The sequence below is a fragment of the Trifolium pratense genome, linkage group LG3 (genome assembly GCF_020283565.1).
Source record: "Trifolium pratense cultivar HEN17-A07 linkage group LG3, ARS_RC_1.1, whole genome shotgun sequence".
Classification (NCBI taxonomy): Eukaryota; Viridiplantae; Streptophyta; class Magnoliopsida; order Fabales; family Fabaceae; genus Trifolium; species Trifolium pratense.
The window spans coordinates 42,875,543-42,890,205 of NC_060061.1; the positions used below are offsets into that span (position 1 = coordinate 42,875,543).

Genomic DNA, 14,663 nt, shown 5'->3' on the forward strand with positions numbered 1-14,663 from the left:
TGTGAGAATTATGAATTGCTATTTTGTACTTGGGCCACTCTTATGCATAGTGAAACCTTGGGTTCCATTCTCCGGTTAAAAAATAATGTTGGTAAGAGTAACACTATGAATTGGTTTGGTCTGTGTTGTGATAGTGATAATTGGGTTAAATTTGATATAGCAAGGATTTTTCTATCTTTTGACAACTCTGCAGCTTTTTGGATACCGGTGGATCCTTTTTCAGATGACAATACTCTAATTCAATGCATATATTACCAGTTAAGTGCTAGATCGATTAGAGACTATTGTTTTGCAATTGTTGCTCATAAGGATAATTCTGATGTTGATAAAAAAGAATCATCGCAATTGAATTGTGGGCATTTGCTAGTTCTCTCAGGTTCTTTGCAAATCAAGAGAATGATCCAATCCCTCTTGGGTAAAAATAGGCTTAAGAGAGTGGAGGTTTGGAATACAATAGTTCAGCTAGATGGGGCTTCAATGTTCAAATCCACTACATTTCACAATTTAGAGACTCAGAACTTGTTCCATGTGTTTGGATTGAAACTTTTCACAACCAGATACGTTGCTGCCTACTTTTCACCAAAGCGATCTCGTCTAGTGCTAAATCGGTTTGCTTTTGTAGTTGTGTTTCACAGGAAGATGATCAACAGGGGAAATGTTCGAGATGCTAAAGTTTTAATCAAATGGAAAGCCTTGCCTCTTAAACATGGCACATGTGATTGTTCATCCTTGAGGACAAGGATGTTTGAAGGAGAGGGTATTGTGACAGGAATTAAGTATCAATTAATAGTTTATTTTAAATAATAGTTTATTTTATGTCATTTTACATTTTTATCCTTTAGGGTTGTATTTAAAGGCATTGTGCCTCACTTTGAAAATCAATCAATGAATGAATGAACAATTATCTTCTTCTCTCAAAACTCTCTCATTTATGTTTGTATAATCTTATTTGTATCGAATTCTATTCAATTCGTTAGAATTCCTACTTTGAGACTTGATTCTATCGGTTTCGTCCCTAGAATCTAATTTATCCGTTACATTATAGGTATCACTTCTCTCTCTTGTGCATTGACATTTATTAGGTAAAATCATTATCATATTTTTGTAACATCGCAATCTTATTTGAATTAGATGTTGAATTCACAAAAGAGTATAATTGGCTCGTTCAACTTTTCTTCTTGAATAATAAAAATTTATCCGGACAATATATGATAAAATAATAATTATTTTTCTTAAAATTAAATAATTACTCTTAAATTTATCATAAAACCTTATTATTCAATACTAGTAGCTTAGTTTAGTAATTTTAGAATATCACACACCCAATTTGTAGATATATTATTTATTTTTTTTAATAACAAATATATTATATTCTCTCCGTTCCTTTTAAAGAGTCTTTTTAAAATAGTAATATGAAATTAACAAAGTGTATTTTTTGCATGATTAAGTACCAAATTAACACCAAATGTTTTGGTGATGTATATGATTGTACCTTTATGACTATTGGAATTGCATGTCATGAATGATTGAATTGATGATAGCTCTTGAAACTAGATATTGAGCTAAATATTTATTCCGTTGGAGATGATTAATTTAATTTTACATGTTCATGTCATGTCACGAATGATTAGGTAAAACGAAATGTGACACTCTAGGTGTTAATGTGGATTACTCTGATATTGCATGATTATTGTTGTATTATCTATTTATTGGGAATAGGGTGTTACAATTATCTATGTACACACACGTATACGCCATGAATACTTGGATGCATGTCTATCTCTTAATAAGTATTGCTTACATGTTTTTAGTTACTCTTATCCCCTTGATGATTCAACCAAAAGTCTCACTACTTTAGTTTCACAACTAATATTTTCTATATTCATGTCTTTGAGAGGAATATTATAGAACTTAATTTTTAAGTGTGACTAATTTTTTACGTAGCAGGCATGTTAAGTTACTGATAAAATGAGTTTTTTTTTTTCTTTTTTCCATCTGTATTATGAGTTTTCGAACTATTTCACATACATCTTATTCTCCAATACAAGTTCCTGATGAACTATTCTTAGTTTTTTTTTTGTACATCCTATTCTCCATTTTGGGTATATCATGGGATTTCACAAACATAAACTATTCTCTATTATGATAAACTATTCTGAGTTTAGCATCAACAACAACAAAAACTACAAAGAAATAAGGAATCGCACCACCACAAATTAGAACCTCTCGAATCAACCACCATGAAGAAGAATACCCCTCAATGTATACGTGTGTGTACATACATACACATACCAACATTCAATTTGAATTAAAATCCAGTTTACAATGGCCATGTTTCAGTGTATTACATTATTTGTTGCCATTTTTTTTTCATCATATTCTATAATATATGGAGACACAACAAATCTGTACTAGTACCCAATTGGCCAATAATATGCAAACATTGCCAACTTTGTCCTCACTAGCAAGAATTTCACCAACTACGGGAAAGGGTCTGATTTCCATGAGATTTTTGAACTTCTGGGTGTTGGTATTTTCAATTTGGATTCCAATGAATGGAAACAAGAAAGGACACACTACTTCATTCATTGCTCAAAAACAAAAGCTTTGAGATATTCAAAATAAGCTAGAGAATTGCTTATTACCATTTCTGGGAGTTGCTAGAGAATTGCTATTAGTACCATTTCTTTGATCAAGTTTATCAAAAAAATATAAAATTGTTGATTTCCTATTAAATTTTGCTTAGAAATTGATGCACCACAAATATTACAACACTTCCTCTACTAAATTAAACCAATAAAGTTCAGTGATACTTCTGGTATGATTGGTTTCACATCAAGCATGTCTTTCTCTACAGTACGTATATATGATAGGGAAACTAAAGAATACAACAGAAAAATTTTCTAACAAGCATACATATGTCTCTACCAAATTTATCACCGCCTTCTTCGGTTATCGCTGTAAGAATAACCATCATCTTCACTTTCTTTGTCCTTTAAGAAGCCAAGAAAAGCAAGGAACCCAAAAAAGAAAAATCCACCAGACCAGTTGCCGCCTCCTCCGCCTCCTCCCCCGCCGTCATCATCATCACGAGGTGGAAATCCACTTCCGCCATCGTCGAGTTGTGGGGACTTCTCCTTACCTGAAAGTTGAATTAAACCACAACAAGCCATTAGAGCACCCTTTGGAAGGGTCTAGTAGTAATACATGAAATGGAGACAAACATGTTTTATCAGATAAAAATATCTTTGTAGTCAACAATTACCAGGAAGATGGGTAATTGTAGGAGCCTCTCGAGTAATAGTCTGAGTTTGCTCTGCACCACATCTTGCATTCTGCATATATATTGGAGGATCTTAGTAAAGGGAGAATAGATAAATGTATTGTGTTATTTATAGTATAACAGCAAGTGTGTGTTCAAAGACAATGTGCAAAATTAACGATTATCTTAAAACTCCTGAATAGTTCACGGTTTTCTAGTATTCTACCAAAGTATATACTATAAATATGGAAAAATAATAGCACAAAAATTGAAAGAGACCACAAGAATAGGACTTTAAGCTTAGATGTTTCACAGAAGATAGCAAAACACAAGAACATCAGATCAAATAACATACATCATTGATTCACAGTAAACATAATATTTATAGCCTTGACGCAGTATGCCACAGGTCAAAATGAATACAGCATAAACAAAACTTCCAGTCATTCATTTCATGTCCCAAGAATGTCATAAATGAAGCTGTTTTACAGAAGATATGGTTAGACAACATATTCTCCACAGGTCGGAATGAAATAAAATCTATATCATGAACATATTCAAAGTTCAGAAACTGATGGACTATAAGAATTGTAAAATATTGCAGTCTAGAGTTAAGGAGAAGACTACCAAATATGATAAATTTAAAATAAGAGTGAAGAAGATTACCGAAGCTGCAGCACATATTATAGTTGCTGCCTGAGAACGAGTTCTTCTACCAAGTGGAAACTGTGTACAGCTGAATGATCTTGAACTATTAACAGCAACTAGTCCTCTTGGAAATTTAGATGTAAGAACAACATTCTCTTGAATGCAGTGGCCACCTCTTCTTACTGCATAAAATATATGATCATGATACTACAGTAAGAACTTATAATAGTTAAAAATTTGAATAATGCTTTCAATCACTTCTATGACAAATAGATAACCAAATGTGTCAAATAGCATAGCAGGAAAGTCCTTTGCAGTGAGTGCAAGGATTTGGGATCAATCCTACCTTTAGCAGGAAGTGATGGAACGGAATCTCAAGGAAATGAAGGAGATGATTACATCCATTTTAGTATGTTGTCATTTAAAACAATAAAACAAAAATGCATATGAAAGCAAGTTCCTCAAATTACATTCATGAAAGCAGTCATTTAACACAAATGTGCACAATGAAAGAGCTTAAACCTTCACCTCAAATTGAATCCAACAAACTTGAAGATATTTCAAAGTTTTACACACAACTGGATGTGTTGGTTAAAAGCATGGGATTCCAAACAATGGATGTATTGATCCTTGGATCAGACAGCAATCAACAGTAACATGTTACACATACATCAAATTCATTGACAGGGAGGTAGACTGACAGTCAAGATTGCCTAATCTGTACTTTTATTGCAATGATTGCACGGTCATATGCCTATATTAAAGTATAAATAAAAGGGATAGCTATGTGTAAAACACGATACAGATGACATGTTCAATTATAAAGATTGTTTCAAGGAATTCTCTATGCAGGTATCACATAGCTGATGCAAAATAGATTGACAGGGACCTATAATTTTGTAAAATTCTTCATATATCTAATAGAATATAATGTCTGTTTTTAAATTGAAATACAATAAATGTCAGAAATTATCAATTACCTGGTGGTAATTTGGGCAAAGATGTAACTGCACTAGTAGCCATCATTGATGTGCAGACAGAGAACTGAGATTAAAAAATGAAATTGAAGTTAAAACATAAAACTATTACTGAAGAAAATAAGAAATAATAATAATATCTAGCATGTAGGAAGTAAGAACTAGGAGGCAATTGATAATTAATTCTAAAAGGCTGGTTAAAAATGTATAAGAGTGAATGCCAAGAAGAATAAGACCCCAATTGAGGACTGTCATACCTATTTCTCCAAGATGGCAAACGTAAAAAGAAAAACTACAAGCCAAAGTTATTCTCAGTGAAAATAAAGTTTAGGGTGAGAGGACGCTCTCCACCACCCAAGGCAGATTACCAATTGTTTGCCAACAGTGGACACCCAATTCATTCCATAATCATGAATGAAAGGTTAACCAATAAACACAGTTGACATGGCAGAGATTGACTTATTTTTCTGAGGGGGGCAAGTTACTTGCCGCAAGTATTTAAGTACTATTTAGTTTATATATTTATTTTATCAATTGGTTCTTGGTGTAGGGGTTTGATCTCCTCTATTGGCCTAAATGTTTGAGGTTCAAATCCTGTCAGGGAAAATTAATGTGTTACTTGTGTGAAAAAAGGCACTTACAGTATACATGATTCAATTTTACGCAAAATGAAATTTCCGGATTCGAGCTCAAGGTAGGGGGGGAGGTATTGGAGAAGGTAGGCGATGATTAGATTGTGACCATATTGTACAGTGAAATGCAGAAATAAATTGTAATATACTTTTCAGTTTTCACAATTCAGTTTCATTCATATGAAGAAAACATTCTCTAATACCTCCCCCATATACCTTGTTTGATGTGGGAAGTCTTATAAGAGAGTAGAAACCAACAACCAAGACTTCTAGTAAAAATAATATCTATCATTAAAAGACTTCCAACTAGACTCACACACTAGGCCTCAAACACGCAAGTTTGACAAATTTAACCGAAGTTTACGTATGGAAGTCGGCTTAATTTACTACATTTGTATCATTTGGTTCCGCGTCTATTGTATTAATTTCGCGTCCCAATGCCAATTTCAACGTGATATTAAGAAGCTGTATTTTGTTGCTTCGGTCCAATCATACATTTGAGCCTATCCTACCGCAAAAAACACTTACATAAAAAACATATCTATCATTGGAACCGCAGTGGAAAGTCACGTCTGCATAGAAGCTACTAATTGCTGCTTCACAATTTTCACATTTAAAGCACATGAGGACGCGAGAATGAGCCTCCAAAAACTGTTCCAAACACACACATAGACACTTACAACTTACTCCCTCCAGTTTTGAATAAAAGCAAAAAAATAACTTTCTAGGTTCATTGAATAAAACATATATCTAGACTATAAAGTTCAGATACATGCTTTATTCGATGAACCTAGAAAACGTTTTTTTGTTTTTGCTTATATTTAAAACCAGAGGGAGTACAACCTATCCACAAGTCTGATCACGAGTTTGACAACCGACCGCATCATTTAATGAATTTGACTCATCATAGTTGACCAACAAATTAAATAAACATCCTTCAATGGAAATGTAAAATTCTTCAACCAAAAGTATATCAAAATTAAACTAACATCTTCTAAACTCTAAAGCAAAATATTAGAATCTCTAATTCTATTCATACAGGTTTGGTCACAGCAAAAGCTCTTTTCCCCATGAAAATTTTATGCACAACTACCACAACCCATATACCTATTTCTATAGCATCATCAAAACATAAAACTTGAGTGAATAAGCGAAATAAAGGGTATGAAAAAAACCCATAAAAAATGAATCTTTATGCTGATATATGAAAGAAAGGAATAAAAAAACAGTGGCGTACCACGCAGAATTGTCGATGTGTTCCGATTTGGCGAAGTTGTATGAACTGATAAGTATGAAAAGATTGAGAAATTGGGTTGAATTATGGATTAATTTGGAAGCTCTGAGTGAGAAAGTGGAAACCCTAGCTATGGTTTGGGGAAGATGAAGATGAAGATGATGGATAGCTTGAGAAGCAGTTTGGCCCCTCAGACAGAGAGAGACCTTGCAAATTGCCACCACATCTCCTATTTAATCTTTCAAACTTTATCTATTTTATCATCAATATAATAATCATTATTTTAAAATTCAACTTTCTAATTTTTTCACTCAGTTGTCTTAAATCTTTTAAAATAAACAATGTCATTATTTTTAGGGTAAATAAACCAGTTTGTATTTGTCCACAAATCATAGTTCAATCGGCAGAAATGTCGAAATTGCTAGTGTCGGACGTCGGGACCGGGGTTCGAACCCCGACCACTCGACTTTGTGTATGTGAGTTTTCAATGGCTTTGTCATTTCGTCCATCAACAAAAAAAAAAAAACTAGTTTGTATTTAGTGGATTTGTTATTTGATTGTATATTTCCACTCTTTTTACATTTATGGATGAGATAAAAAATGTATGGTGTTGTAATAATATTGATCTTTGATGATTCTGCTAAAAATCTAAATATATCTTCCATTTTTTAAAATGTTAATCGTATTAGTCTTTTATGTTAACTGGGATGTTAACACTGTTAACTCGTTGACGTGGATGCGTGAGTGATGATGTGTCACAAACATAAAATCACATGTATGAGTGATGTTATTAGCGACTAATATGGTTAGACCGTAATTTTTTCATCATAGTATTGACCATTTGAAACCAATCAACACTGCCTCTTGTTGATGATAATGTTGTTCTATGAAAAAATTTCACACCTAGTTTTGCTATTCCATGTTGTTGATCTATAAATATTCTTGAGTTTGACCAACCATGATGATCATGTGTCGATAAGAGGTTCCAAATTTATGGTATGAATTTATCAAATATGATTGAATCGAAAAGTGTGCTTGAATTCCAATAAATTTATTTCTAAAAGCATAAAGTGGCAAAGAGGAAAACCGAAAACAAAAGTTGAAGCTTAATAAGAAATTAGGTTGAAAAAGAAGAGACGGTTTTCAAATTTACAGATTTTGAATTTTAATAATATAAGAAAACTTAGGTCTAATTGTCACTTTGAATAATGCTAGCAACACACTCTTTAACAAACACACTCCAACACTTTTTTTTTTATTGGTTGAAATTCACATGGGTCCCATAAAAAAAAAATGGACCCATATAACTTTTATGGGATCCATATAAATTTTAACTAATAGAAGAGAGTGTGTTAGAGTGTGTTTGTTAAAGAGTGTGTTGCTAGCACTCCTCTTAACACAAACAGCCTCCTCAACACAAGACGTATCGAGGTAGACTACAAAAGTTTACAAAGTGTCAGAGAATCAAAACCATATATATACAAATCATATAAGACCCAAACAAAACAAAGGATTAAACCGTCAACTATGGTAGTTAGAAGCTTCTTCACTCATGTTAGCATCAAAATCACATAGTTAACGTCCCAGTTATCATCAGGGATTAAACAATTGATGAAATGGAGGATTATTTTGATTTTTGACTAACCGGTGGTTTGCCTAATTATTTTTATTTTATTTTTATAAAAATGCTTTGTTTGTAGTTTGTGTATGACCAAGGGGTGAACAATTTGTAAAAATTGTCTCTCATCTTATTGTGAAAGCAAGTTTCTAAGATTAACATAAATATAAATATATAATGCAACTTCAATCTAATTCAATGAGACTAGTTACCAATATTTTAGGAGAAGATCGATCAACCTTCTAATATCTCTAATTGCAGAAGGATCATAATTTTCAACAACTTTACAATATATCTCATGAAAATAAAATTTTGCACAGCTTAGAATCAATCAAATTGAAAGATGCAAACCTTTCTATTACACAATTTTTCTAGCCTCTATGAGTAAATAGGAAGTGGACCAACAATAAGGAGTTATCATAGGAATAAATAAAAATTTAAAATTGCAATTATTGAAATGTTGTTAGTTCATTGGTCGACAAAGATTCGACCTTTCTTTTAAATCAAATGAACTACAATGAGGTTTAGGTTACGATCAATTGAACTATGGTTTGATCAACAAATGTTTGACCGTTATTCTGAATCGGATGAATCACAGTGATGATTAGGTTGCGATCAAACTTATAAAAAAAGTATAAAATTGTTGATTTCTTATTACATTTTACTTAAAAATTGATGCACCACCAATATTACAACATTTCCACTACCAAATTAAACCAATAAAGACATTATTGTTTCTCAGTATTACTTGATATAAAAGACTTTTCCTTTCACAGTGAAGTTTTGAGTGTAGTTTAACAGATAACAGTAACAAAAAGTTCAGTGATACTTCTGGTATGATTGGTTTCTAGAGTTGACAAATACATTCTACAGTACGTATATATGATAGGGAAACTAAAGAATACAACAGAAAAATCTTCTAACAAGCATACATATGTCTCTGCCAAATTTATCACCGCGGCCGCGGGCGCCTTCTCCGGTTATCACTGTAAGCATAACCATCATCTTCACTTTCACTTTCTTTGTCATTTAAGAAGCCAAGAAAAGCAAGGAACCCAAAAAAGAAAAATCCACCAGACCAGTTGCCGCCACCTCCTCCCCCGCCGTCACCATTACATGGTGGAAATCCACTTCTGCCACCGTCGAGTTGTGGGGACTTCTCCTTAGCTGAAAGTTGAATTAAACCACAACAAGCCGTTAGAGACCCTTTGGAAGGGTCTAGTAGTAATACATGAAATGGAGACAAACATTTTTTTTTTTTCACCACCAGTTTAATCTGATTTGGGGGTCGGAGACAAATATGTTTTATCAGATCAAAACATCTTAGTAGTCAACAATTACCAGGAAAATGGGTAATTGTCGGAGCCTTTCGAGTAACAGTCTGAGTTTGCTCTGCACCACATTTTGCATTCTGCATACATATTGGAGGATCTTATCTCAGTGAAGGGACAAGACAATTGATAAATGTATTATGTTCTTAAAATAAGAGTAAGAACATTACAAAAGGCGCAGCACATATTATCGTTGCTTCGTGAGAACGAGTTCTTCTGCCAAGTGGAAACTGCGTAGAGCTAAATGATCTTGAACTATTAACAGCCACTAGTCCTCTTGGAAATTTAAATGATCTTGAATTATTAACAGCCACTAGTCCTCTTGGAACAACATTCTTTTCAATGCAGTGGCCACCTCTTCTTCCTGCATCAAAAAATATGATCATGATACTATATAATATAATGTCTGTTCTTGAATTGAAATACAATAAATGGCAGAAATTATCATTTACCAGGTGGTAATTTGGGCAAAGATGCAACTGCAATAGAAGCTATGCCTATCATTGATGTGCAGACAGAGAACTGAGATTAAAATTATTTTACATTGTCAGTAGATACTCTTTTTTCTCATCATATATATAATAAGTATACAATAATAACATACTAGCCCAAAAGTGTCGTGCAAGTCCGACGAATTGATGGTCGTGTCATATAGCATTCCTGAAAAATTTAAACTAGTCCAAGTGACCCACAAAAAGCGAATTAGAAATAAAAAAATTTTGGTGAGAGTAATGTGAAGCAATGGTCAAAAAGTAAGAAAACAATAAACAATTCAAAACTTAAAGTCACATGTATGAGTAATGTTATCGGGGACTAAATTAGACCCTAATTTTTTTCATCCTAGTATTGACCACTTCAAACCAATCAACACTACCTCTTGTTGATGATAATGTTGTTCTATGAAAATTTTCTACACCTAGTTTTGCTATTCCATGTTGTTGATCTATAAATATTTTTGAGTTTGACCAACCATGATGATCCAAATCCATTATACAGTGTGCTTGAATTGTAATAAACTTATTACTAAAAGCACCATAAAGTAGCAAAGAAGGAAAACCGAAAACAAAAGTTGAAGCTTAAGAAATTAGGTTGAAAAAGAAGAGAAGGTTTTCAAATATACTGATTTTGAATTTTAATAGAAAGAAAATTTAGGGAAATGGATTCCCTGCCGTCTCTATTTGACTGCAGGTTAATCTCAGCCTTACAAATTTATTAATATATATTATTTATTTAATCAAAATTCAATCCAATGGTTCATATGAAGTGACCGCATGACTGCACCATGCTTTGACTGCATGGAATCCAGGTCCAAAATTTAGGTCTAACTGTCACTTCACTTTATTCGTGGCCACGTCACTCACTCACTCATACATGTTTTGAAAACTATGTATTTTGAAGGATCATAGTTTGGATTTGGAACATCACCACCATTAACTTGGACATGCAATATGTTAAAAAAAAAGAAGGATCATAGTTTTCAACTTTGTCAAAGCTGAAAATCAGTTGTTTCAGTTAAAAAAAAATAGAAACTTACTTAAGTTCAAAAAAAAGAAAAAGAGAAACAATAACAGAGAAGAGAAGAAGCATAGAAGAAACAGAGAAACCAACCTGCGATGAAAAGAAGACAATGAAAAGAAATTTTAGGCGTCTTTGTTTGTCTCCAAGTACAAAACGGCATGGGGAATAGAGAGAAAGAGGCGTAACAAACAACTTAATAAGGAATTGGGGTTTAACGAAATTCCATAATTACCCTCTAAAACATTTAAAATTTAAGGGCAAAATTGTCGTTTCGTTTTTCAATTAAAAGCAGCGCTCCAAACCTGCTCCAAACCTGCGACGCCCGCGACCCGCTATCTCGAGCGCTTCAGAGAAATATCGGCCGCAACACCCTGGAAGGCCGCTCCGCCTTGTACTGACGCGATAACCTCCTATTTTGACGCGCCGCTTGTTGGATATTTTGGATATTTCAAAAGTAAAATATTTTGCATTTTATTGTGATTCAATTAATTAATTTTTATTTGAGGAACTCTATTTTAAATGATTAAAAATTAATGGGGCAATGCAACTTATTTTCACATGTTTTTCTTTTATTGCTATTTTAACTCAAACTAATTGTACCTATTTACTTGCTATTGGACGGTTACACAATCCTAATTATTAGCATTTGTGGTTTTGCAACGAAAAATCTTTTTAGTTAATTGCTTATAAGAAAAAAAAAACAACATCAGAATGAGAGGGTGGTTTTTCATGTGTGATATATTCAATATTATATTGATCGTGAAAACAAAAGGTTTTGATAAAAATATTGTATATTATTATAAGTTTCAATCTTTAGCCTTTTTCATTATGTGAAGTGTCTGAGTTACCAACCTTGTTGATATTCTCGTGTCTTGATAGCCTCGGCATGTTTATCGTCGAGAAGAACCGGTTGTATTCTGGGGGAGTTGCGCAATATCTTGCGGATAATTCCTTAGTTCAGTGATTACACGCCTCCGGTTATTAGTTTTCCAGCCATCCGCGACAACAATCTAAGGAATTATGGCTGATGATTCTGACGATGACAACATGGTTGATGGTTTCACTTCTCTTTGTAATTACCGGCAACTCCAATTCATGGTTGAAGAACTTGTTGATGATTTTGCTCTAATGTCTCTCGGATGAAGCGCTCAGAACCAACGTTAGGAGGAAATATTGTTGGCTTGGCTACTATAGGAACCTAGTGGTTTATTATTGCGATATGTTTACCTACTAAAGGAATCAGTTTTGTATGACCTTAGAATGTGGGGGCATGCCTTCTTTGCTTGCTAGGAGCCAGGTAAGTCTCTCTTAACTATTTTTGGTGTAATTGTTTTATATATATGTTGGCATGGATATATCTATTTTAGCTAAAGAAATTAATATTAATTGTTAAGAGTATCAAGCCTTTGAAAATGTTTTGATGAAAACCTAACTTATGTTTTAGGATTGTGAAATGCTAAATTGAATTATGAAATTAATGTTTTTATTTATTGGTCGGTGATAACCTATTTATTAGTTGAACATGTGTATTTCATAATTGTTATTATTGAAGGAATTGTATAGATAAACTATTTTGCAATGTGATTTTATGAAGATAATGGTAGTTATAAAAATAAAATAGAAAGAAAGAAAGGGATTTTGAAGGTATGAATAATATATTTTAGTCATGTTTGTACGAAACAAACTTGGAGGGGTTACGATACATGTGAAGTTTAATTTATTCTTTTTGTGCAAATGAAATTCAATTTTTCTAATGAAGAATAGTAGTTTATTTCGTAATTTTTTTGAGGTCAATTAGTGAGTAGAATAAGTGCAGTAATTGCTTCGTGAAAGGCCATTATCTCTATGTGTGGTATATATAATTGTGGAAAAGGAGAATACTTGTGACTATTAGGATTAGGATAATTGTCATTTACCAAAGTTGAGTGTTTTTTGAGAATGTGTTTGAGCATGACATGATGAACTAATTATATGCAAATATGATATAGACTTGCGTTTGAGCATGACATGATGAACTATTCAATTGTTTTGGTATGAATCAAATTAGCTTATTTAATTTGAGTTATTAGGAGGATCGTCTTAATTTGAAAGGTGTCAACATCATTTGGTATTAAATTTATTTTGAGGGCTTAATTATATCAGTATTGATTAAATTGTGAAAATTTGAATACATATATTTGAAAATCATTTGGTATATGCATTGAGTTTATGATATTTGATCCGTGTTGTATTGAAATTCCCTTTACTGGTGCATTTTGTTTGTGATATAGTTTTATTGACTATATATGTTATGACTTATGATACTAACACTTATGTAAAGGAAAGTGAAGCTTCTAACCTCATGTGAATTAAAGTACAAGAGGATCAAGTATGAATTGTAGCGCAAGATTATAAGGATGTGACAGCTATAATTATGTTGATAAATTTTTAGAAAGTTCAACTATCTTGGAATTAAAATATTGAGTATCCCTTATGATCCTAGCTAAAGATACTTGAGTAAAGATTTTCGAGATATATCATAAAAGATTATATGTTATAGTGTGGATTAGTCATTGTATTAGAACAATACAATGATATATCATGAGATTTGTTTATGTAAAAATATATATTTGAGATTTATTTCTCTATTGTGAGAGTCTTTATCACTTGAAAATTATTCAAGTAAGCATGTGTGATAGATCCACAAATGAGGTCACATTTATTCAATGTGGGGGTGTCACTTAGAAAATATTCTAAGTAGACTTGTATAACAAATCTATAATAGGATATATGAGATATTATTTAGTGTGGTGATCCATTGTATGATACAAATATACAATGATGATGTTAATTGAATAAGAGCCAATGGGATAAATCTATAAGTAGATTTATTTTATTGATGAATAAGTTGTCGCTTAGTAGCCATCTAAGTAGACTTGTATAAACTTATTGTGAAAACCGAGTTTATTTTATAAACTTGTGAAATTATGAGATTAATTGACTTTGAGACGTCTTAGTCAATATTAGTGAATTGATCGGATCCGTTGACTTAACCCCTGGGAAGAAAATTGATAGGAATGGACTATGCCACTGAAAAACGACAAGTAATGGGAACCCAACCTTTGTGATTGGAGATCCCATGAAGAAGGTTCATATGGGTAAAAACAAGTTACTTGTTAGTTATGTTAGCACTAAAATTTTGTCTATTTCCTATGTGTTATGATAATGGCTATGAGAAGTGCTAAATTAAAATTAATTTGAGGGGTAAGCTTAAGGCTTTTAATGATTACCATAAGCCCTTGTGGGTGGTGTATGGTTGTAGCATACGCTAGATGGAATCACCTATATGAGTGTCAGGTGGGGCCGCTTGCATGAGACTGTGGCGGGTCTCTAGAGCACTCATGAAAACCAGACACGCGCACGGCCTAAATGCGCAACACCGCGTAACACGAGAATTGTGGGGG

General features: G+C 32.9%; 2 protein-coding genes across 3 annotated transcripts; both read right to left on the minus strand.

The window, feature by feature from the left end:
- Nucleotides 1-2,697: 2,697 nt before the first annotated feature.
- On the minus strand, nucleotides 2,698-6,988 carry LOC123912882 (protein FERTILITY RESTORER RF2, mitochondrial-like). 2 transcript variants are annotated; one of them, XR_006811481.1, is made up of 6 exons: nucleotides 6,757-6,980; nucleotides 4,891-4,954; nucleotides 3,929-4,092; nucleotides 3,266-3,335; nucleotides 2,856-3,142; nucleotides 2,698-2,784 (listed from the first exon to the last, which is right to left on the minus strand). XR_006811481.1 is itself a non-coding variant. In XM_045963465.1 (5 exons), exons 2-5 carry the CDS (start codon nucleotides 4,934-4,936, stop codon nucleotides 2,937-2,939), a joined length of 486 nt encoding a protein of 161 aa, XP_045819421.1. In that variant the 5' UTR covers nucleotides 4,937-4,954; nucleotides 6,757-6,988; the 3' UTR covers nucleotides 2,698-2,936. The 2 variants fall into 2 exon arrangements, 1 of the variants encoding a protein (XP_045819421.1); XM_045963465.1 differs by having other exon boundaries at nucleotides 2,698-3,142; nucleotides 6,757-6,988.
- Nucleotides 6,989-9,266: 2,278 nt separating this feature from the next.
- LOC123915156 lies at nucleotides 9,267-10,691 on the minus strand. The gene is made up of 6 exons (XM_045966303.1): nucleotides 10,577-10,691; nucleotides 10,307-10,362; nucleotides 10,155-10,224; nucleotides 9,873-10,066; nucleotides 9,713-9,782; nucleotides 9,267-9,538 (listed from the first exon to the last, which is right to left on the minus strand). The coding sequence occupies exons 1-6, from the start codon at nucleotides 10,689-10,691 to the stop codon at nucleotides 9,324-9,326; spliced, it is 720 nt and encodes a 239-aa protein (XP_045822259.1). The 3' UTR covers nucleotides 9,267-9,323.
- Between the last annotated feature and the right edge of the window lie 3,972 nt (nucleotides 10,692-14,663).